Source organism: Macrobrachium nipponense, chromosome 37 (assembly GCF_015104395.2).
Source record: "Macrobrachium nipponense isolate FS-2020 chromosome 37, ASM1510439v2, whole genome shotgun sequence".
NCBI lineage: Eukaryota > Metazoa > Arthropoda > Malacostraca > Decapoda > Palaemonidae > Macrobrachium > Macrobrachium nipponense.
In genome coordinates this window covers 19,402,025-19,427,849 of record NC_061097.1, presented here as the reverse complement: position 1 = coordinate 19,427,849, position 25,825 = coordinate 19,402,025, and the positions used below count along the sequence as shown (strand labels likewise).

The 25,825-nt window shown below is 40.0% G+C and overlaps 1 protein-coding gene across 6 annotated transcripts in view; it reads left to right on the top strand.

The window, feature by feature from the left end:
- LOC135209049 (uncharacterized) overlaps positions 1-25,825 on the top strand; it is a 62,501-nt gene that overhangs the window by 20,297 nt on the left and 16,379 nt on the right. For 4 of the 6 annotated variants that reach the window (XM_064241601.1, XM_064241598.1, XM_064241599.1 and 1 more), the window contains 2 exons: positions 1,077-2,129; positions 24,382-24,487. In XM_064241601.1, the coding sequence (XP_064097671.1) occupies positions 1,189-2,129; positions 24,382-24,487 (1,047 nt within the window). In that variant the 5' untranslated portion in view covers positions 1,077-1,188. The remainder of the gene's footprint in view (positions 1-1,076; positions 2,130-24,381; positions 24,488-25,825) is intronic. The other 2 variants (XR_010313287.1, XR_010313288.1) reach the window with 2 other exon arrangements.

The window sequence follows — 25,825 nt, the reverse complement described above, 5'->3', positions numbered from 1 at the left end:
CGACGAAGTACCACCATTCGATATTCATTAAAGCATTGGAGTTAAATGTCAGTAATGCCAATAAAACACTTAATGTTTCCAGATTCCATTAGCAAGTTAACGTTTGTCTTACAATTTAGGATTTCTTTGTTTCATAATATGTTTTCAAATTAAGTGATTCATGCAGTTATATATATAAAAGTATATTTGTTTTGAATTCTATGAGAGGAACATTTTTTGTTTTGTTTTGCCCAAGAAAGTTTTAATCCTAAACACTGAGAAATAATAAATCTGACAGTATATTTCGAGTTCATAGATGTGTAAGATCCTCTGTGCTTCAGTTTTCAATAATCAGTGTTCGTTTTAGTTAAGCTGAATTAATATAATTAAAACTTACACTGTGCGTAATGACAATAACAAAGGTCCTATATATGATATATATATATATATATATATATATATATATATATATATATATATATATATAGATATATATATATATATATATATTCTTGTTTGGTAACTTACCGATTTGCAAAACATGATTCTAATTCATTTTTATGGCGACTTTCTTATTCAAGTAATAAGTTTCTGCCGCTGCTAGTAACGATGATGAATACATCGTGTTCTGTTCATGAGTTACTGTGTCGAGTAAACAGAAATACGATCTACCGTAGTTAGGGCCATCGTCGCCGCCACCCGTCCGAGTTCTGTGATCCTGAGGAGTGACTGGGGTTTTTATTTGCGAGGGAGCGTCGTAAATTTGGAATAGCCATGGACTACGGGAGCAGTGTCCCAGTCATTGGCCCAGGCGCAGCCAACGACAGCCAATAAGATCCCGAGTTTCACTTTCCGGTCTTCTCATTGGCCGACAGCTTTTCATGGAATGTAGAAGGAAAAATCTGCTCCCGAAGGGTAATCTAGATTTTTTTTGGCTATTTTAGTGGGGTTGGGGGGGGGCCTTTACTAGCGAAGGTGTGTAAGTGGCTGGCGGCGGCGTGGCGGTCTTTTAGATTAGTCAGCGCTTGACGATTCATTGTTTTTCTTCTTCTTTTTTTCTGACCTGGCTTTTTCTTTGTGTCTTCCTTGACGAGTAGGTGAAGTGCAAGGCCTCCTTCGTCCCCTTCTCCGATTGGCGGAGGCTCGAAAGCGGATATAAGCGACTACGCTCCCCGCACACAGTCTCTTAGGGAGCGGAGGCAGACGATCATGGATGGGACGCGCTCTGCGCAGGAAGAAAGCGACGAAGATAACAACAGCGCTCCTTCTCCGCCCCCCGAAAGAAACCGGGCGACTGCTGGAGGAGGAGGAGGAAGAGACCCCGACGACTTGGTGGTGAAGCCTCAGAGAAAGAAGGTGTACGTGCACAGATGCCCTTTCACCCACGACTGTTCGCACCGCTGCAGAGACCGAAACAAGGGTGCCAGTGATCTCCCGCCGAACGTCCCGACGGACGGTTCCGAGGCGCTGTTGTTTTCCAGTGACCCCCTCAAGGTTCGGAACCCGTCGTGCCCGAGCGAGGGCAGTGATTGTGCCGAATACCCTCGGTTCCTGGGCAGTGATCGGAGTGCCGAACCGCCGACCAGTGTCGAACGTGATAGTGTGTGCATGCCAGTGTATAATCCCGAGCAAAGACTCGTCTATTTACAGAGGGGGCTCAGTAAGGCTGCTGCAGGGAGAGAGGTCCGAAGGGCGTCTCTCTTGTCGTCCTTCGCCTTGTCGCCCTCTTCCGAAAGCCCCTTCCGAAGGACGTACTCGACGCAGTCTTGGCCCCCTTGTTTCGGGGCTTCCCCTCCGCCTCCTATCCCTCTCACCTCCCACCGGACGTTTCCCGAAGACAACGCGGGTGGCCCCTACCCTCCTCCTCCTCCTCCTCCTCCTCCTCGTGTGCCCTCAGTTGCGTCCTCGACGTCGCAGATCTCAAGGATCAGGGACACGGCGAATCTCATGGCTTCCTTGGGCGCTCCCGAGGGCCTGAGGAGTTTGCCTTACTCGTTCTCTCAGCCTCTACCTCCGACGGCCCCTCCCCACAACGCCACCGCCTCCATCACGTCGGGCTTTCACTCCGAAGGGATCAATCAAGGGGCGCCCTCGGGTCGTCCGACGGACGCTATCACTCCACTGTTCCGGCAGTACTGCAGACACTTCTTGTGAGTATGGGGCTTTGAGGAGCACCTTTTCCCTTCATGGAACCGACTGGGGTTCTATAGGGGGAGGCTAAACCACCCATTTTTTTTTTTTATCTCTCTTTCTGTCTTATTCTTAAGTCTACTATGGTTGTAAGGGAAGGCTAAACCACCTATCTCTCTCTCTGTCTGTCTCTCCTCTCTCTCTCTCTCTCTCTTAAGTCTACTTTGGTTCTTTAGGAAAGGCTAAACCACCCATCTCTCTCTCTCTCTCTCTCTCTCAAGTCTACTTTGGTTCTTTAGGAAAGGCTAACCACCCACTCTCTCTCTCTCTCTCTCTCTCTCTCTCTCTCTCTCTCTCTCTCTCTCTCTAAGGTATGTCGTAGGGTTTTAGAAATATTTCCTATTTGTTTGCTTATGTGAATTACAGACATGTACTTATTGTGAATAAGTAAAATATAATTTGAAAAATCAGAGTTCTCTTTCGCTTATTAGGCAAACTTTTTTTTCTTCGTTTTTTAAGGTCTTGTAAACATTTGCTGTTGGGTATAAAGTAAATTATGCTCATTTCTTTATTGAACAATTTTTTTTTCTTTTTTCTTCAAGATAACGTGCCAGTCCCTTCATGTGGGTACGAAGTAATTTAAACCTCATTTTCTCGTTAAAAAACCGAATCCCTCTTTCTCATTTACTTTTTTTTTTTTTTTTTTTTTTTTTTTTTTTTTAAAGAATATACCGCAAGTACCATACTGCTATTCCGGTTCCGAGGGAGTCTGTGCTATCTTTTTTCTCATTTGAACCCATTTCTTATTCCTCCTTTCACGTCAGTTATTCTACCCTTTAGCTACCGGTAACGCTTGGCGGCCCCCCCCAAACAAACCCCCCCCCCCCCCCCCCCCCCTCATTCCCTATGTTTTTAAGATTAATTTATGATCACATTCGTCTGGGGTATATGCATACATTTAGTGATGAAATAGGCCAAGCTCTGATAAGTCAATTATTTTTACCTATTATTATTACTAGTAGATGAAGAAGAAAGGAGAGAAGAACAAGAAAAAAAAGGATGGGGGGGGGGGGGGGGGTCGACGATCTGAAAAAAGAAGAGATAACGACCAAATCGGAACCTGTTTAATGAAGAGCAAAAATCAATAATAAAGAATAACAATATTGGACGAATGAATAAACAAGACGAAAGAAAACTCGATAATATTAACAATATTAGACGAATGAAAGAACAAGAAGGAAAAATCGATAATAAAAGCAATATTAGACGAATGAATGAACAAGACGAAGGGAAAATCGATAATAAAAACAATATTAGACGAATGAATGAACAAGACGAAGGAAAAATCGATAATATTAAAAATATTGGAATGAATGAAGAAGACGAAATAAAAATCAGTAATAATAACAATATTAGACGAATGAATGAAAGAAGGAAAAATCGATAATAATAACAATATTGGACGAATGAATGAATAAGACGAAAGAAAAATCAGTAATAATAACAATATTAGACGAATGAAAGAACAAGAAGGAAAAATCGATAATAATAACAATATTAGACGAATGAATGAAGAAGAAGGAAAAAGTCAATAATAATAACAATATTAAACGAATGAATGAACAAGACGAAGGAAAAAGTCGTTTGAATATAAAATCAAACAAGAGAGCAACGCCAAGGAAGAAGAGAAGAAGGTACAATGCAAATGAGTGACTGAGTACTGTATAATTTCGCGCATTCCACTGACGTATACTGCCAGCCGGTTTCGCACGGTAGGGTTCACGTGCGCTAGGGAGGAGACTCGCGGGGCTAATGGCAAACGGCGGATTTTATTATTCTTTATGGGACTTTCCGTTGCCATTTGCGGTCAGTTTTGATGGGTGTCACTGGGAACGAACCTCTCTCTCTCTCTCTCTCTCTCTCTTCTGGCGATTTTAACTGGTATCGTCGTCTCTTTTTCGATCTTACTTTCTCTTTTTGTCTGTGTGTCTGTCTGCCTTTCACACACACACACACACACACACACACACACCCATATATATAATAATATATATATATATATATAATATATATATATATATATATGAACAAATGCATTACGAAAATGCTTTCATATATTCTACATACAATTAATATACAGAGGTATTTAACAATAACAGAAAATCTTGGAACAGTGAAAGATTAGTTCATTGAGAGAGAGAGAGAGAGAGAGAGAGAGAGAGAGAGAGAGAGAGTATTCCCCAGAACACCAAGTTTCCAGAGTCATTCTCGACAACCAGCCTCGTTTCACGACTGATTATTTAAACCATCTTCCCAGCAGACTGATAGACTCGAGGAGAATTGTTGTTTATACGTTGATAACATGAATCATGCAAGGGATTCGGTTGATTTCCTTCGTGTTGATAACACTCGTTTCTGCTGTTTGTTGATAACATGAGGTACGACCCTTCTTTCTCTCGTTATCGGTAACTTTTGATGTGATTCAGTGACTGACTCGTGTTACTAGCTGGTAACATGATTCGTTGTTATTCACTTTGAATACAATTAAATTTTCTCCATGTTGAGGACATAATTCATAGTTGATAACGTGCGATAATTTTCTCAAGGGTTGATAACATCATCAAAAACTATTATACATAAATACACTAAATGACGAATGCCTATGTGTGCAGTATAGCGGGGTTTGCGCATCTGATGAGTATTTTACTGTGGTATATAAATTGGCTTGAATTCAGCTATTATATATATACATACATATATATATATTTACCCTTTGTATTTACATTAATTCCTCAAATTTAGTTTCGTTTTTGTGGGATTTTGGAAAATGACAGGCAACCTCTCAATTTAAAGACTAGGGCGAAAAATGGCATACAAAGAGCTTAGAGTTTTCTGAAATTGCAGTGAAGATTTGACATTGGCCGATAATGATAAAATTGACTTTTTTATCCTTTAAGTATTAGGGTAGGATTATCTCTCTTTTTTTTCTACTATTGTTCTAGTGACTTGGAGATCAGATATAACTAACTGTATTTTCTACCGAGAAATTCGTACTCCAATTTTCTTGTATTTTTATTATTTTCCCAACGAATGAAATGTCGATATTATTAAATATATGATATTTACGCGGAAGTGTTCATAATTTTCATTAATTTACGCTTATACTGATTAATTTATATATTCATTATCTATTTGTCAAGTACCTTATTTTATCTAACTTTCCGAATTTCAAGATTTTCAGTTATATAGGCATTTGACACCATTAGAAAAGGCGCGCTCAACGGCTTTTTTTTTTTCATTCCTTCTTCTTCTTAAAGAGGTTTTGACTTGGCAACAGGGGGACATGAACATCTTGTAACGCTCCCAGTACTAACCTTGCAACATTCTAAACCAGCTGATTTCGGTAACCTTTCCACAAAAGGCGATTTCTGTCTTACTTGTATTTGCCAAGTTTACCGAAGGAGCTGATATAGACTGAATCAGTATTTGACTCATTTTTTATATAGACAGTTTCTAATGATTTACTGTATATTTTCTAGATCCGTTGTTTATATTTTGTTGTTAATTTTGCTATCGTCAGTGTTTCGTTTATTGAAAAAGGGGTTGAAAATACGTCATTGAATTAATTAATGATTTGCAATCAATCAGTCAGTCGGTCTTAGCTTAAAGGAACCACATTTTGAAATATTCTTTTTTAGCTTCGCTAATTTAAAATTTCAGTTTTGGTGTCGCACAAACGAACATACTCCGTTTAAATTCTCATATTCAAGTATCTCCGTGGGAGGGTAGTGTCGTCAGTGCACTCCATGCGGTGCACTGTAGGCATTACTTTAGGTTCTTTGCAGCGTCCCTTCGGCCCCTAGCTGCAACCCCCTTTCATTTCTTTTACTGTACCTCCGTCCATATTTTCTTCATTCCATCATACTGTCCACCCTCTCCTAACAAGTGATTCATAGTGCAGCTGCGAGGTTTTCCTCCTGTTACACCTTTCAGACCTTTTAACTGTCAGTTTACGTTAGGGGCTGAATGAACTCATAGGTCCCAGGCTTGGACTTAGGCCTGAACTCTATAATATTCCATTCCATTCCCATATTTGAGTAGATTGACTTTGTGCAACGTTCGGCGTCAAAATGCTCAGATATTCCAGAGCGGATTTCGGAGTTCTGACATTGATGTTGAAATCGAAACATTTGTCCATTGTGAAGGAGGCTTTATCTTCAAACTGTCGGCTAGCAAGGTGCTGTCAATTATGCAGTGATGGGTCTAGGGTGAATCGGCACCTGTTATTTGCTCAGCGTCAGCAAGGGCTGAAGAGATAGATAAAAAGTATTTCATGAAACCACTCGTACGCTACGGTAAGTGATGACAGGCCTCTGAGTAGGACGTTGTAATGTGATAGCTCGTTTAATCGACAAAAAAAAAGGAAAAAATTGAAAGATTCAAAATAAACATGAAGAAAATAATGAATTGTGATTGCGTCGTCCTTCCCTAAACTCTTTTTTTTTTTCTCTCTCTCACTAACAGCTTTCTCTTTCTCTTCCATTATCCAGTAATTCTAAATCGTTCGTCAACGATATTGGTGAAAGCATGTTTTTATTTCTTCTTTGGCTGACTGTTTAGGAGTCTTTTAGAGATTGGCCGGATGGTCTAAACAACCTCCCCCCCAAAAAAAAAAAAATAAAAAAAAAAGAGAGAGAGAAAGAGAGAGAGAGAATCATTTAAAGAATCCCTGGAAAATCAATTATCTTTTTTTATTTTATATTTTAATTTATTTATTTATTTATTTATTTATAGTATTTTAAGGGCATTAACCCTTCCTTCAAGCCCCTTTGTTATCAACACTTAGGACTTACATAACGTATGAATTCTGATAGCAGACCTCAAAAATCAACGGTGATTAACGGAAATGAAATTGAAAGCGCCATGTAGTTTAAATTATATATTATATATATATATATATTAATATATATATATATATATATTATATATACATATATATTTTAAGAAAGGGTACATGGCACATTATTTTGGGGGAGATCATGTTATTAGCCATATAACTATATTATATATATATATATATATATATATATATATATATATATATATATATATATATATATATATATGTATATATATGTGTGTGTGTGTGTGTGTGTGTGTATGTATGTATGTATGTATGTGTGTGTATTTATGTACGTATGAATACGTATATGTTACATAATTTTTTTGAAAGTTCTGAAAGTTTTTGGTAATTTGATGAACTAGTACAATTTTGTCGAACGCACTTTGGAATTATTGCCCTAAAGACCTATTATAATTATTATTATTATTATTGTTGTTGTTGTTGTTGTTGTTGTTGTTGTGGTTGTTGTCTTTCACTCCCGCTCATAAATTAGGTTTCCATAATAAATATTCCTGGGTGATTTCAGCAGACGTTAAGAACAGATATACACGCGCGACCTGTAGACTCTCTCTCTCTCTCTCTCTCTCTCTCTCTCTCTCTCTCTCTCTCTCTCTCTCTCTCTCTCTCTCTCTCTCGAATAGTGGGGCCAATGAAAAGAAAATGACTTAACAAAATGATTTAATTTTAGCGAAACCTCGGGAAAAACCAGGAAGGAGCATAGCAGTGCCGATTTCGGCCTCATTCACTGTCCTCCACTCCGCTTTTCTGTGACTGCATTAATCCTCTTCTCTTCCCTTTCTTATGGATCTTTCTAGCGAATCATTAGACGGATGAGAACAAAGGAAGAAGGAAAAAAAGGTCTGTGATACCTAAGGAGGCTTCGGAGGAACGTCAAGACACTAGGGGTTTGAAAGTTACCTTCGAGTGTGGAGTTATCACGTGACTTCCATTGTGATACGTTGTTAGAAAGTTGCGACGTCCCTTATTTGGAAAAAAAGTCTGAGGAAATCACAGCACTCTTTTAATCTTTATTATTATTATTATTATTATTATTATTATTATTATTATTATTATTGTTTTGGTCTATCACAGTCCTCCAATTCGACTGGGTGGTATTTCATCCTGCCTCCTTAGGAGTCCATTACATTTCTTACAATGTGCGTCGTTTCTAGGATCACACTCTTCTGCACCAGTCCTGGATTATTATTATTATTATTATTATTATTATTTTTTTTTTTTTTGCTCTATCACAGTCCTCTAATTCGACTGGGTGGTATTTATAGTGTGGGGTTCCGGGTTGCATCCTGCCTCCTTAGGAGTCCATCACTTTTCTTACTATGTGCGCCGTTTCTAGGATCACACTCTTCTGCATGAGTCCTGGAGCTACTTCAGCATCTAGTTTTTCTAGGTTCCTTTTCAGGGATCTTGGGATCGTGCCTAGTGCTCCTATGATTATTGGTACAATTTCCATTGGCATATCCCATATCCTTCTTATTTCTATTTTCAGATCTTGATACTTATCCATTTTTTCCCTCTCTTTCTCTTCAAATCTGGTGTCCCATGGTATTGCGACATCAATGAGTGATACTTTCTTCTTGATTTTGTCAATCAACGTCACGTCTGGTCTGTTTGCACGTATCACCCTATCTGTTCTGATACCATAGTCCCAGAGGATCTTTGCCTGATCGTTTTCTATCATTCCCTCAGGTTGGTGCTCGTACCACTTATTACTGCAAGGTAGCTGATGTTTCTTGCACAGGCTCCAGTGGAGGGCTTTTGCCACTGAATCCTGCCTCTTTTTGTACTGTTTCTGTGCAATTGCCGGACATTCGCTTGCTATGTGGTTTATGGTTTCATTTTTCGTATTGCACTTCCTACATATGGGAGAGATGTTATTTCCGTCTATCGTTCTTTGAACATATCTTGTTCTTAGGGCCTGATCTTGTGCCGCTGTTATCATTCCTTCAGTTTCCTTCTTTAGCTCTCCCCTCTGTAGCCATTGCCACGTGTCATCGCTGGCTAGTTCTTAAGTCGTGCATTGGTTTGTTGTGCTAGTCTTCTGTTCTGTTTGTAATTCTCCTGTCTCTGTATATTTCTGGGTCTTCGTCTACTTTTATTAGTCCTTCTTCCCATGCACTCTTTAGCCACTCGTCTTCACTGGTTTTCAGATATTGCCCCAATGCTCTGTTCTCGATGTTGACGCAGACCTCTATACTTAGTAGTCCTCTCCCTCCTTCCTTTCGTGTTATGTATAGTCTGTCCGTATTTGCTCTTGGGTGTAGTGCTTTGTGTATTGTCATATGTTTCCTGGTTTTCTGATCTATGCTGCGAAGTTCTGCCTTCGTCCATTCCACTATTCCTGCGCTGTATCTGATTACTGGCACTGCCCATGTGTTTATGGCTTTTATCATATTTCCGGCGTTGAGTTTTGACTTGAGTATCGCCTTGAGTCTCTGCATATATTCTTTCCTGATCGTGTCCTTCATCTCTTGGTGTTTTATATCCCCTCCTTCCATTATTCCCAGGTATTTGTATCCAGTCTCATCTATGAGTTTGATGTTGCTCCCATCTGGTAGCTTTATTCCTCCAGTTCTTGTTACTTTACCCTTTTGTATGTTAACTAAGGCGCATTTTTCTATTCCAAACTCCATCCTGATGTCCCTAGATACAATCCTTACAGTCTGGATTAGGGTATCCATTATTATTATTATTATTATTATTTTTTTTTGTCTATCACAGTCATGGTTTTCAACTGGGTGTAATTTTATATTTTTGTTTTATAGTGTGGGGTTCCGAGTTGCATCCTGCCTCCTTAGGAGTCCATCACTTTTCTTCCTACGTGCGCTGTTTCCACGAGCACACTCTTCTGCATAAGTCCTGGAGCTACTTCAGCTTCTAGTTTTCTCAGGTTCCTTTTCAAGGATCTTGGGATCGTGCCTAGTGTTCCAATGACTATAGGTATAATTTCCACACTGGCATATCCCATATCCTTCTTATTTCTATTTTCAGGTCTTGATACTTATCAGTTTTTTTTCTTTCTTTCTCATCTATTCTGGTGTCCCATGGTACTGCGACATTAAGGAGTGACACTTTCTTCTTGATTTTGTCAATCTGGTCTACTGGCACTTATCAACCTATCTGTTCTGATGCCATAGTCCCAGAGGATCTTTGCCTGATCTTCTGTGACTATTATTATTATTATTATTATTATTATTATTATTATTAGATAGGATGACCCTGTCATTTGAGTTAATTTTATATTGGGTCTTCTCAGTTCATCTTTTAATTCTTTTCTTTGCTAAGTTAATATTGGACAATGTTGGCCAATGACTTCACTACCTTCTCATATGTAGACGGTAAAGACTGCTGTAAATATGCTGCTAATGTATTTCTCATTACAAAAGCATGAACAATGGCCATTATCGTCCAGTATTAACTTAGAAGGGAAGGGATTCTAAAGACAATTGAGAAGACTCACTATAAAATTAACTCGCATGACGCAGCTATTCTATTCAACAGAACTTGTCTAAGAGAGAGTCTACTTCCTTCTGTCATTATTATATGATTGTCTATGTCAGTCATCCTATTCAACTGGGTGGTATTTATAGTGTGGGGTTCCGGGTTACAGCCTGCCTCCTCAGGAATCCATCACTTTTCTCACTATGTGGGCTGTTTCTAATAGCACACTCTTCTGCGTGAGTCCTGGAGCTACTTCGACTTCTAGTTTTTCCAGGTTCTGTTTCATGGGATCGTGCCTAGTGTTCCTTTGATCATGGGTACAATTTCCTCTGGCATATCCCATATCCCTCTAGGTGTGGCCAGAACTTGGGATGGGTGACCACTGACGTATGTTCAGAGTTGGGCGTGGTTTCAGTTGCAAAAGTCAGTATGAGTAGGATAGTTAGTAGGATAGTTTTCTTGGCGACAAGTCACAATTCCAACACACCAGTTGCGAAAGTTTATATATTTTTTTATAGATAGTTTCCATCCACTCTTCAACCGAACACACCAGAGAACTTATTTCCGAGTAATGGGTTAGTGCCGTCAGTGCACCTCATGTGCTGCACAGTAGGCATTACTTGAGGTTCTTTGCAGCGTCCCTTCGACCCCTAGCTGCAACCCCTTTCATTCCTTTTACTGTACCTCTATCCATATTATCTTTCTTTCATCTTACTTTCCACCCTCTCCTAACAGTTGTTTCATAGTGCAACTGCTTTGAGGTTTTCCTCCTGTTACACATTTCAGACCTTCCTACTCTCAATTTCCATTTCAGGGCTGATTGACCTCGCAGTTCCCAGCGCTTGGCCTTTGGCCTAAATTCTTATTCTATTCTGTTCTAATCACCATGATCAGTCTTTATTTTGAAAGCATTTTGTTTACACAAACATAAGCAAAAACATTACTTCGACACACATTCCCTTTTGCTGCGTAGATTACTATATACTTTTTTTTTTCTTTTTTTTTTTTACTTTAAATTATGATTTGGCTAAATTCGGGATGACGACTTAATGAGTTTTAATGTACAAAAACAAACCGCCAATTGTTTTCTAATTAGCTTTTGTTCTCTCGTTGAGAAAAAGTACTCTCTCTCTCTCTCTCTATTACACCTCTTCCTTCTCCTTTCTCTCCTTTTTTTTATGTCATTCTATCCTCTCTGTCTCTGTGTCTCTCTCTCTTTTTATTATATTTTCCTGTCTCTCTCTCTCTCTCTCTCTCCGTTTTTATTATATTTTCTTCTCTCTCTCTCTCTCTTACACCTCTTCCTTCTCCCTTTCTCTCCTTTTTTATGTCATTCTATCCTCTCTCTCTCTCTGTCTCTCTCTCTCTTTTTATTATATTTTCCTCTCTCTCTCTCTCTCTCTCTCTCTCTCTCTCTCTCTCTCTCCCCCCGCACTTATACTATTTCCCCCGCCCCCCCCTCTCTCTCTCTCGTAGTAGCCATCTTGCTTGGTGAGACGTACCCGCGTGAAGTCAGATTAATCAACAGATATCTCAAGTTTATCGGTGATAAGATTAGTGTGAAAATAGTAGGATAAAGCGTCTTCTAAGTTAGTTTAACAAGTGTAATACTGAAATCAGAACAAGATGGCAGTAAGTTCCAACTGCGGGAAGAGGTGGCGTAATTTAGCTTGCTTTGCGGATTCGCAATACGATGAGGTAGCAGGAAGGGAACTGGCATTTCTCATCTATGAAATCAGCAACAGTCCTAACCAAAAAGATACAAAAGCATTCATAGATATATTAGAAGGATATAATCCTTCAAACTGGAACAAATCTAATGAAAACATCTTGAAAATAATTGAAGAAGTTCCAAATAAAATCCAAGTGGTCAAGAGGGACTCATAAAAAGAAAATATACATAAACCAACATATTCCGACAAGAAAAATGAATAAGGTGAATCTTGTGAATATCCTAATTGATGCATTAGGAAAAATAATGCCAAAAGCATGCAAACTGTGTAAGGTTTGGTATAGCATAGTCAATCCACAAAACCTAATCAGAAATGTGCTGCATGCAACATTCTGACCCATCCACAGTGTGCTGAGGTAATGCAAGATTTGAGAAAAAGATACAAAGAATTTTTTGTTCAACATGTCTATCATGGATAGACAATGTTATTAAATCAAGATTGAATGTACAAAATAGTTGAGGATGAAGAAGAAGAGAAGAAGAAGAAGAAAAAGAAGAAGAGGAAAACGGAAGAGAAGTAAACAAAAATGAAATGACAAAAAAAAGAATAAGGAAAACAAAGAACCAAGATAAAAGTATGGATGCAGAGATACTCATTGATACTACATATGAGGCAATAAAGCAGCATACCTACGAAGAAATAAATTACGATATGACAACAGAAAAGCAAATCCCGAAGAGGCTCTACCCAGAGATTACACAATGACGGGAAAGAGGAAAAAATAGACAAGAAAGACAAAATCTGCAACCTTTTGAAAAGAGGGAATTGCAGATTTGGAGAAAGATGTTACTACAAACATCCTAAGGTATGTCAAAACTATATGAAATATATGGTAAATGTGCATACTTAGATGGCTATGGGGATGATTGCAGAGAGCTGCATCCATATGTAAAAACCTAAAAGAAGGAAAAGGATGTAAGTTCGACAAAAAATGCAAATATATGCACCCTGTAGCCATGAATCATAATCAAATAAATAACCAACCAAGTAATAAAATCCAAAATAAGGAAGAAACAAATAAAGAGAGAAATCAAGAATATCAGGTAAAAGAGAAAAGCAAACCACCATGAGATATGCAGAGGTGTCAGCAAAAAAATTTCAAAGCATCAGCTCCGAAATTCTACTCAAGAGATAATCAACTGTATTTATTATGCAAGAGGATATTGCAGAAACGGAGAAAATTGCAGATTCAGACACAAAATGAATAATTATGATGAAGGAAGATCAAATATTATGGAAAAGTTGGATTTTTTAATGTCAGAATTTCTGGAAATGAAAAAAAGAACAACATACCAGAACAGGAAAGAGACATGGGAAAATCCTTATTACTACCAATATTAAATGAAGGAGAAAACACGCAAACCATCATAGTGATGAATGCGCAGGGTTTAGTTACGAGTAACTCAAAAAGAAAAATAGAGTACTTAGAAGAACTAACCCAAAATGAAAGAAAATAGATATAATGAATATAAGTGAAACCTGGTATTCCCAAGAGACTGGGAATGATGATCAAATAAAAGGGTTGCAAACTTATAGATCAGATAGAAAAAATAGGAATCAAGGGGGAACCGCAATATATGGGAAAGACAAAAAACAAGGACAAATATATGAGAAATATAGTAACTCAGAATGTGAACTAATAGCGGTAGAATTTGAATCTGAAAAATTGATGAACATAGTAATATATAGACCTCCTAATACTAAATTAAGTTTGACTTAATAATTGAAAAATTGGATGATATATGTAGAAATCACAGGACTGGACTATTCTCCTATCTGGTGACTTCAACTTTCCTTTCGTAGAATGGAAAGAAACGAATAGGAGACTGTGGTTGTACTTATACATATAAAAAAGAGAGTAATAGTTAGTGCAGAAGATAAGAGGCAATTTGAAAAGCTATTAGATATGCTACTAGAATACAACATTCAACAAATAAATCACCTGCCAACAACCAAAGGAAAAGGTACTTTAGACCTAGTATTTGTGAACGAGATGAATTATGTTAAAGAAATAATAGTTTATAATGCGAGTATTTCAGATCATAATGTCATAGAATTAAACAGTTCATTCAAAGCAAGTGAAAATAGAGATAAGCAAGAAATGAAAAGTGGGAAGGATATGGAAAATACAACTTCTACAGTAAAAATATAAAATGGTCAGAAATTAATGAAGAATTAAACAAAGATTGGGATAACATTTTCGTAAGTGATGACATAAGGGTAAATACGGAGATATTATATAAAATATGGAGAAAATAGTGGATAGGAAATATATACCGAAGAAGAAAAGAAACATCATTCATGCATACAAGAGACAGAAGGATCTTGTTCCAGAAAATCAGAAAGTGGAAAAAAGGCTCTTGCAAAAGAAAAAAATGCATGGAAGTTATAGAACTAAAAAGTAAGATAGAAAATGCAGAACAAAAAGATTATACAATCAAAAGAAAATGAAAAACGGGACTTGGAAGAAAAAACCCTATTAAATATCAAGCAAACCCCAAACTATTATACTCATATGCGAAGAAGATGAATAAAAGAAGAATAGAAATAGGCCCTCTGAGAATTGAAGGGAGAGTTAACGAATGAAAAAAGGAAATTTGCAACATACTGGCAAGAACGATAAAGAGAGAATTCACCCCTAGAATAGATAATGAAGATAATGATATAGAAGTAAGGGACGAAAATAGTGAATATTTAGCTGACATAGAAATTAATGAAGCTGATATTGTGCAGGCAATTAATGAAATTAAAAATGGAGCTGCTGCAGGGCCGGATGGAGTCCCTGCTATTTTGTTAAAGAAAGTAGTTCATTCTATCGCAAAGCCACTTACAATATTATTAAGACAAAGTGTAGATACAGGCAAGATTTATGATGAGCACAAATTAGCATATATCACCCTACTTTCAAAGTGGATCAAGACTAGAGGCAAGTAATTATAGGCCTGTGAGTCTAACATCACATATTATGAAAGTGTATGAAAGGGTAATGAAGAAAAATATTATGAAACATTTAATAAAAAATAATTTGTTTAATATAGGACAACACGGTTTCGTACCCTGAAAAAGTACACAAACCCAACTGTTAGTCCACCGTGAGAACATATTCAAAAATATGAAAAGCGGAAATGAAACAGATGTGGTTTATCTAGACTTTGCAAAAGCTTTTGACAAAGTAGACCATAATATATTAGCAAAGAAAATTAGAAAACACAATATCGTAGATAAAGTAGGAAGATGGTTAAAAGAATTTTTACACAACAGAAAACAGATAGTTATTGCAAACGATGAGAAATCGGATGAAACCAAGGTAATATCCGGTGTGCCACAAGGTACGGTGCTAGCTGCAATATTGTTTGTTATTATGATTGAAGACATAGACAGTAATGTTAAGGATTCGGTAGTGAGTAGTTTCGCTGATGACACAAGAATAAGTAGAGAAATTACTTGTGATGAAGATAGGAACGCTCTACAAAGAGACCTTAACAAAGTATATGATTGGGCAGAGGTAAATAGGATGGTATATAACTCTGATAAATTTGAATCAATAAATTATGGAGACAGAGAAGGAAAGCTATATGCATATAGGGGACCTAATAATGAGACAATCACAAATAAGGAAGCAGTTAAAGACCTTGGTGTGATGATGAATAGGAACATGTTATGCAATGATCAAATAGCCATTCTGTTGGCAAAAGGCAAAGCAAAAATGGGAATGTTGTTGCGACACTTAAAAACAAGAAAAGACGAACACATGATTATGCTTTATAAAACATATGTTCGTAGTCCACTTGAATATTGCAATATGATATGGTACTCACACTACCAAAAGGATATTGCCCAAATAGAGAGTGTACAAAGGTCCTTTACAGCTAGGATAGAAGAAGTTAAGGACCTTGACTACTGGGAAAGACTACAATTTTCAAAATTATATAGTCTAGAAAGGAGAAGAGAACACTACATGATAATACAGGCATGGAAACAGATAGAAGGAATTGCCCAAAACAACATGGAGCTAAAAATATCAGGAAAAGCAAGCTTAGGTAGATTAATAGTGCCCAAAACTATACCAGGAAAACTAAGGAAAGCACCCAGGACATTAATCCACCACGCACCAGCATCGACAATGCAGCGCCTATTCAATGCGTTGCCAGCTCATGCGAGGAATATATCAGGAGTGAGCGTAGATGTGTTTAAGAATAAGCTCGCCAACTATCTAAGCTGCATCCCAGACCATCCAAGATTGGAAGATGCAAAATATACCGGAAGATGCATTAGCAATTCTCTGGTAGACATTAAAGGTACCTCACACTGAGGGACCTGGGGAAACCCGAACTAGCTGTAACGTCTGTAAGGTAAGGTAAGGTCTGTTTCTCTTCTATACCATTGATCACACATCTTCCTTCTCTTCCTCTCCGTTTTTTTATTATGTTATCCTCTCTCTCTCTCTCTCTCTCCCCCTTTATTTTACTATTTTATCCTCTCTCTCTCTCTCTCTCTCTCTCTCTCTCCCCCCTTTATTTTACTATCTCCTCTCTCTCTCTCTCTCTCTCTCTCTCTCTCTCTTTAATACTATTTTATCTCTCTCTATCTCTCTCTCACCTCTCTCTATCTCTCTATCTCCTCTCTCTCTCCTTTTTTTACTCTCTCTCTCTATCTCTCTCTCTCTCCCTCCCTCACATCTCTCTCTCTCTCTCTCTCTCTCCCTCTCTTCTCTTTCTTTCTTAATTATTTTATCTCTCTCTCTTTCTACTATTTATTCTCTCTCTCTCTCTCTCTCTCTCGCTCTCTCTCTCTCTCTCTCTCTCTCTCTCCCTTATTGCTATTTTATCCTCTCTCTCTCTCTCTCTCTCTCTCTCTCTCTCTCTCTCTCTCTCTCTCTCTCTTTCTACTATTTTTTTCTCTCTCTCTCTCTCTCTCTCTCTCTCTCTCTCTCTCTCTCTCTCTCAAAAACCTTTATCTCTCTTAGTAGATTCCTGTTATGTCAGGAAGAAAATACAAAGATAAAGAGAGAAAAAAAGATAAACCGCTCACTCACTTACGTAAGGGGCAGACACACGTGGAGACCAGTTACGTATAACACAGATCTAAAAGCGTTGTCCATTCGACACGTCACGCTGTTACAAAACACTTGTCTAATATAACACCCGATTTCTTCAGCAGCTCGCGTAGGGAAGACTCCTAGGAATTTGAATCTCAGTACTTATTTGCAAATCTCTCAGGCGGAGCGAGTCATGACGTATGAACTGTCTGTAGTATATATATATATATATATATATATATATATATATATATATAATATATATATATATATATAATATAATATATATATATATATAATATATATATATATATATAATCATCTCATTTCAGTACGTTAACAGGAGTGGCTTCTGAAATAATAAACACAACAGTCCCTGCCTCTTTCATGTCTTCTTTCTTTCATCTTTCCCACTGTTATCCCTACATTAAGGGGTCGGTTGCCTGATGTGCCTTCTCCATTGTCTTCTATCAAAGGCATCATCAGGCATGATTTATTGTTTTGGTAAAGTGGGGGTTTTTACGACCGCATGTCCTTGCTGCTTTCACCGCAGTTATTGGTTGTGGGCCTAGCCTTTTACTAAAAAGTATGACTGCAAGGCAGCAGTTTCCAGTTATTGGTGGTGGGCCTAGCCTTTTACTAAAAAGGGGTAGCAGTTTCCACAGTTATTGGCGATCAGCCCAGCCTTCTGCTAAAAATTAAGACTGCAGGGGCAGCAGTTTCCACAGTTATTGGCGGTGAGCCCAGCCTTTTGCTTAAAAAAGTAAAAACTGCCGGGGCAGCAGTTTCCCAGTATTGGCGGGGAGCCTCAGCCTTTACTTAAAAAGTAAGACAAAGGATGCGGGCAGCAGTTTCCAAGTTATTGGCGGGAGCCAGCCTTTGCTAAAAAGTAAGAACTTCAGGGGCAGCAGTTTCCACAGTTATTGGCCCGGTGAGCTCGCCTTTTGCCAAAAAGTTACGACTGCAGGGCGCAGTTCCACATTAAATTGGTGTGAAGCTCAGCCTGTTGCTAAAAAAGTAGACTGAGGAGGGCAGGCAGTTTCCACAGTTATTTTGGCCGGTGAGCTCAGCCTTGCCTAAAAAGTAAGACCTTTTGCAGGGCAGCAGTTTCCACAGTAAAAATGGTGGGAGCCAAAAGCCTTTGGCTAAAAAAGTAAGATGCAGGGCAGCAGTTCCACAGTTATTGGTGGTGAGGGGCTCAGCCTTTTACTAAAAAAGTTAAGACGGCAGGGCACGCCAGTTCCCCAGTTATTGGCGTTGGCTCAGCCTTTTGCCAAAAAGAAGACGCAGGGGCAGAGTTTCCAAAGTTAGTGGTGGTGAGCCCTTTTTCAGCTTTTGCTAAAAAGTAAGACGCAGGCGGGGCCAGCAGTTTCCACAGTTATTTGGCGGTTGAGCTCCCAGCCTTTGCTAAAAAGCTTCAAGACTTGCCAGGTGGGGCAGCAGTTTCCACAGTTATTTGGGGTAGGAGGCCAAACCAGCCTTTTGCTAAAAAGTAACAACTGCAGGCGGGGACAGCAGTTTCCACAGTTATTGGCGGTGAGCTCCCAAAGCCTTTTGCTAAAAAGATAAGACTGCAAGGGCCAGGACAGTTTACACAGTTTATTTGGCCGAGTCAGCCCAACCTTTTGGCCTAAAAAGCATTACGACGGCAGGGCCAGCCAGTTTCCACAGTTATTGGCCGGTGAAAAAGCCCAACCTTTTGCCTAAAAAGTACGATGCAAGCGGGCAGCAGTTTTCCACAGTTATTGGCGGTAGAGACCCAAACCTTTGCCTAAAAAGTACTGACTGCAGGGGCAGCAGTTTCCACAGTTATTGGCGGTGAGCCCAACCTTTTGCTAAAAAGTAACGAACTGCCAAGGGGCAGCAGTTTCCCACAGATATGTGGCGGATGAGCCCAAACCTTTTGCTCTAAAAAGTCACGACCTGCTCAGGGGCAAGCAGTTTCCACAGTTTATTGGCGGTTGGGAGCCCCAACCATTTTGACCCTAAAAAAGTAAGACTGCAAAGGGGCAGCCAGTTTTGCCACCATTTATTGGCAGGTGAGGCCCAACCTTTTGCTAAAAAGTAGAAGGACTGCAGGGGCAAAAGCAGTTTCCACAGTATTGGCAGGTTTGAGCCCCTAACCTTTTACTAAAAAGTAACGAACCTGGCAGGGGCAGCCAGTTTCCACCAAAGTTATTGAGGCGGGTGAGACCCCAACCTTTTACCTAAAAAGTAAGGGGGACATGCAGGGGCAGCAGTTTTACCACAGTTAATTGGGCGGTGTTGAGCCCAACCTTTTGCTTAAAAAGTACAACTGCCCCCATGGGCAGCCAGTTCCACAGCTTATTGCGGGCGAGCCAAAAACCTTTTGCTCAAAAAGGGTACGATGTCGCAGGCGGGGCCAGCAGTTTCCACAGTTGATTGGCGGTTGGACCCAACCTTTTGCCTAAAAAGTTACGACATGCCCCAAAGGGGCCAGCAGTTTCCATTAAAAATGCGGTGAAGCCCAACCTCTTTGCTAAAACCAGTAGTAAAGATTGCCGGCCCGGGGACACCAGCAGCTTTCCACAGTTATTGGCGGTCGGATCGAGCCCAAGCCTTTTGCCTAAAAAGTAAGCTAACCAGGGCCATGGGCAGCAACCCCCCCGTTTCCCACCAGTTTATTTTTTTTATTCAGAATTTGGCGGTGGCAAGCACGCCCAACCTTTTGCCTAAAAAGGTACGACTGCAGGGGCAGCAGTTTTCCAAACAGTTATTGGCGGGCTGAGAGATCCAAACCTTTTGCCTAAAAAATAATAACCTTGCAGGGGAGCCAGTTCCACAAAAAGTTATTGGCGGTTGAGGACCAACCTTTTGCCTAAAAAGTAACGGACTGCAGGGCAGCAGTCTTTCCCACCAGTTATTGGCGGGTGAGCCCAACCTTTTGTACTAAAAAGTACGAATGCAGGGCAGGAGTTTCTCACAGTTTGATGGCGGTGAGCCCAACCTTTGCTAAAAAGTAAGACTGCAAGGGCAGCATGTCCCAAGTTATGGCGGTGAGCCCCAACTTTTGCTAAAAAGTACGGGACTGCAGGGGCAGCAGTTTCCACAGTTATTGGCGGTGAGCCCGAACCTTTTGCTAAAAAGTAAGATTGCAAAAAGGGGCAGCAGTTTCACAGTTATTGGCGGCGAGGGGCCCAACTTTTGCTAAAAAGTACGACTTGCAGGGCAGACCAGTTTCCACAGTTGATTGGCGTTAGCCCAACCTTTTGCTTAAAAAGGACGGACTGCAGGGGCAGCAGTTCCCAACCAGTATTTGGCCGGTGGAGCCCAAAAACCTTTTGCTAAAAAAGTTACGACTGCAGGGGCAAGGCAGTTTCCACAGTTATTGGCGGTTTGAGCCCAACCTTTTGCTAAAAAGTTACGAACCTTGCAGGCGGCAGCAGGTTTCAACAGTTATGGCGGTGAGCCCAAACTTTTTGCCTAAAAAGTACGGACTGCAGGGCAGCAGTTTCACAAAAAGTTATTGGCGGGAGCCCAATACTTTTGCTAAAAGTACGATTGAGTGGGGCAAGCAGTTTCCACAGTTTACTTGGCGGTGAGGCCCAACCTTTTGCTAAAAAGTACCCCGAAAACCTTTTTGCAGGGGCCAGCAGTCCACAAAAAGTTATTGGCGGTGAGCCCAACCTTTTGCTAAAAAGTAAGACTGCAGGGGCAGCAGTTTCCACAGTTATTGGCGCGTGGGTGAGCCCAAGCCTTTTGCATAAAAGTAAGACGCAGGGAGGGGCAGCAGGTGTTTCCACAGGTTATTGGGCGTGCAGCTTTTTCCACCTTTTGCTAAAAAGTAAGACTGCAGGGGCAGCAGTTTCCACAGTTATTGGCGGTGAGCCCAACCTTTTGCTAAAAAGTAAGACTGCAGGGGCAGCAGTTTCCACAGTATATTTGGCGTTGGGGAGCCACCTTTGGCTTAAAGTGAAGATTGGCCGGGGCAGCAGTTTCCACAGTTATTGGCGGTGAGCCCAGCCTTTTGCTAAAAAGTAAGACTGCAGGGGCAGCAGTTTCCACAGTTATTGGTGGTGAGCTCAGCCTTTTGCTAAAAAGTAAGACTGCAGGGGCAGTCTAGCCTTTTACTAAAAAGTACGACTGCAGGGGCAGCAGTTTCCACAGTTATTGGCGGTGAGCTCAGCCTTTTGCTAAAAAGTAAGAACTGGCAGGGCAGTAATTTCCACAGTTATTGCGGTTGAGCCTCAGGCCTTTTGCTAAAGAATCGCTGGCAGGGGCAGCAGTTTCCACAGTTATTGGCGGTGAGGTCTGCCTTTTGCTAAAAAGTAAGACTGCAGGGGCAGTAGTTTCCACAGTTATTGGCGGTAAGCTCAGCCTTTTGCTAAAAAGTAAGACTGCAGGGGCAGCAGTTTCCACAGTTATTGGCGGTGAGCTCAGCCTTTTGCTAAAAAGTAAGACTGCAGGGGCAGCAGTTTCCACAGTTATTGGTGGTGAGCTCAGCCTTTTGCTAAAAAGTAAGACTGCAGGGGCAGCAGTTTCCAAGGTTATTGGTGGTGAGCTCAGCCTTTTGCTAAAAAGTAAGACTGCAGGGGCAGCAGTTTCCACAGTTATTGGCGGTGAGCTCAGCCTTTTGCTAAAAAGTAAGACTGCAGGGGCAGCAGTTTCCACAGTTATTGGCGGTGAGCCCAGCCTTTTGCTAAAAAGTAAGACTGCAAGGCATCAGCTGTCCTATTAGTCGCCTTTTAGGACACGCAGGACCTACGGTGGTAGTATTCTTACTCTTAAATCGTTTATGACCTCAGTAAGTAGAAAAGGTCCATACACTCATACAGAGTTTAACATGTGTATTTCTGGTGGTAGAAGTTCACTCTCGGTGTGGTTCGGAAGTCCCGTTGCTGAATAACAGCTGGTTCCATGCAACGTAAAAGCACCATACACACCAAACAAAGCTTAACAGCAACCACTGAACCCCCTCTGCCAACGCGAAATCAGAGGAATTTATTTCCAGTGATAGCAATTCATTTCTCGATGTGGTTCGGACCCCACAGTAAGCTGTAGATCCCGTTGCTAAGTAACCAATTGGTTTCTAGCTTCGTAAAAATATCTAATCGCTAGGGCCAGTTCTAGGAGATCTATTAATCAGCTCAGTGGTCTGGTTAAACTGAGCTATACTTAAATAACCAACCTATTTTGCACCTCTGGGTACCGTCATATGTCTTACCTTTTCAATCTTCTTCACTTCACAAGTGCTACACAGACAGTTCATCTCAACAGCTGCAACCTTCGTTTAATTCGTGTTCAGCAACCACACTTCACTTCCACACAGAGAAGTTGGCTCAACAGTCCCCTTACTCAGTCATCCTTGGCTTCTATAAACTGTTGCAATCTCTGGCCAGTCCTTAGAAGCCCATACCGAGGGTGGCGTCGGGGGTGTCGAATGACCAACCCCCCACCCCCATAAATTTCTGGCAGTCCATATTTTCTGTGACTATTGTTTTCATTTAACTGTACTTACAAAGTAATAAATAATAATTGTTTTTTTGTTAAGTCAAAGTATAACATAACAAATAAAGTACTATGCATGTTATCATTAACATAAATGAATCAATCAATAAAACTGAAGAAATATTCTTGAATTTCAGTGCAAACTTTCAAAATTATAAGTAAAATTCTGTCAGTACTTTGAATAACATCTAATCGGGTAGAAGGGCATAGACCGTATAGGTACCCAATTTTTCTTCTTAATATAACGAAAATAACATTTTCAAGTATTTCATCTCGTACATACCTATATATGCAATGACATTTTATAGAGGAAAAGGTCCAGTTTTGGGAAAAACAACCCCCTCGCATAAAAAAAAAAAAACTAGGTACAGGCCTGTCTTAGCACACAACCTGCTACCTTTCTTGCTTCGACCATTCTGTGACTCAACTTTGCTCTCATTCTACCATCCTCTCTCTGACGAAGACACCGAGGCAGGTACCTATGCGAACGAACCGCTTTCATTCTCCCACTACGAATTTAAATGCCCATGCCCTGCCCTTCTGAAGATATCATAGAGGTCGGGTAGGGCGTGGTTGCACACCAGCACATTTTGAGGCTTCATTTACGTCAAAACTTCACCATACCATTTTCTTACATTAATATTTGCAATGATTGTCTATAATATATATGTTAAGAACGGATAATTTAAGCACGGTGGGCTTGGATAAAAAAAAACACCAAGCATTACGCAACCAGACCACAGACGCACACGCCAGTCTTGGAGCCAGCTCCCCCACCCCCCCTCCCCCGCCCTAGCAACCCCGTACTGTCTGTCACCACACTGCGCTGAAGATTTGCATCAAAATTTCTAAAAGCTTAACTCTTGACACATATGGTTTGCAGGTACCACCATGCCCCTGACGGACGATGGTGCAGCATTGGAAACAGTATATATTTTTTCCTCCATTTTGCCCTCGGCTACCATGAAACTCTGTTGACAGCGAGAGAATTCTTAGTGTTTAGGCTTTATTTAAAATTAGTGTTTAGGCTTTATTTATAATTAGTATTTAGGCTTTATTTAAAATTAGTGTTTAGGCTTTATTTAAAATGAGTTTGTAGGCTTTATTTAAAATTAGTTTTTAGACTAAAATTAGTGTTTAGGCTTTAAAATTAGTGTTTAGGCTTTATTTAAAATTAGTGTTTAGGCTTTATTTAAAATTAGTTTTTAGACTTTATTTAAAATTAGTGTTTATGCTTTATATAATATTAGTTTTTAGACTTTATTTAAAATTAGTTTTTAGGCTTTATTTAAAATGATTTGGCATCCTCCCTACGTCCACCGCCAGATAGTCTGTTCTTGAATACAACGTATCGTACGTAACGGCAACCTTCATATTTTCATGTTCTTAGACAATTCGTTTGTGACCATGACGTAAAATGTATATATGTATGTATGTATGTATGTATGTATGTATTATTGATATACAGCATCATTCGGAAAATCAATTTCCTTGACAGTCAAGATTATCAACAGAACCTGTTTTATCTTCTACATCTGCATGTCAGACTCTGTCCCACACGGCCAATTCATGTAGAAAATATTGCAGATCGCATCGAATATATTCATGTAGCCAATATCTCTCGCATTTCCTGCATTCCCTTGATTTATTCTGTCCTTTCCTTCGTCCAGCCTGGAAACTCTGTGTCCAGGGGTGACCGAGAGCGAGGTGCGGCCGGTGGCGTCGGCGGTGGAGTCCCTGGAAGACCGAGTTTTCTTGGACAACGCCAAATCTAAGGTATGGATCTCGTGTTACCTGCGGCTTCTCTCTCTCTCTCTCTCTCCTCTGTGGTTGCATTCGTGGTACTATAATCAAACATCGTATGTTATATATAAAATGGCTCCCCAAAACTCTCTCTCTCTTCTCTCTCGCTCCCCATCTCATCTCTCTCTCCTATTTCTCTCTCTCATCTCTCTCTCTCCTCTGTGGTTTTGCATTCGTGGTAACTAATCAAACAATCGTTTATGTTTAAATGGAAAATGCTCCCCCCCCTCGCTCTCTCTCTCTCTCCTCTCTCTCCTCTCCGCTGGTTTCATTTCTTGTAACTATATCAAACATTCGTGTATTTTAAAGTGGGTATCTCCCTCTCTCCCTCTCTCTCTCCTCTATTTGGTTGCATTCTTGGTACTATAATCAAACATCGTGTATGTTATAATGGTAAAATGCTCCCCCCTCTCCTCTCTCTCTCTCTCTCTCTCTCTCTCTCTCTCTCCTCTGTGGTTGCATTCTTGGTACTATAATCAAACATCGTGTATGTTATAATGGTAAATGCTCCCCACTCTCTCTCTCTCTCTCTCTCTCTCTCCTCTGTGGTTGCATTCTTGGTACTATAATCAAACATCGTGTATGTTATAATGGTAAAATGCTCCCCACTCTCTCTCTCTCTCTCTCTCTCTCTCTCTCTCTCTCTCTCTCTCTCCCTCTGTGGTTGCATTCGTTGGTACTATAATCAAACATCGTGTAGGTATAATGGTAAAATGCTCCTCTCTCTCTTCTCCTCCTCCTCTCTCCCCATCCTCTTCTCTCTCTCTCATCTCATCTCTCTCTCTCCTCTGTGGTTTGCATTCTTGGTACTATAATCAAACATCGTGTATGTTATAATGGTAAAATGCTCCCCACCCTCTCTCCTCTCTCTCTCTTGGTTGGTCATTCTTGGTACTATAATCAAACTCGGTGTATGGTTATAACTGGTAAAATGCTCCCCCTGTCTCTCTCTCTCTCCCTCTGTGGTTTGCATTCTTGGTAAACTATAATCAAACATCGTGTATGTAATAATGGTAAAATGCTCTCTCTCTCTCTCTCTCTCTCCTCTGTGGTTGCATTCTTGGTACTATAATCAAACATCGTGTATGTTATAATGGTAAAATGCTCCCCACTCTCTCTCCTCTCTCTCTCTCTCCTCGTCTCTTCTTCTACCTCTCTCTGCTCCTCTCTCTCGTCCTCTGTGTGCTCGTGGGGTACTGATAATCAAATACATCGTGTATGTTTATAATGGTAAAATGCTCCCCACTCTCTCTCTCTCTCTCCTCTGTGGTTAAGCATTCTTGGTACTAATATCAAAACCTCGTTGTAGGT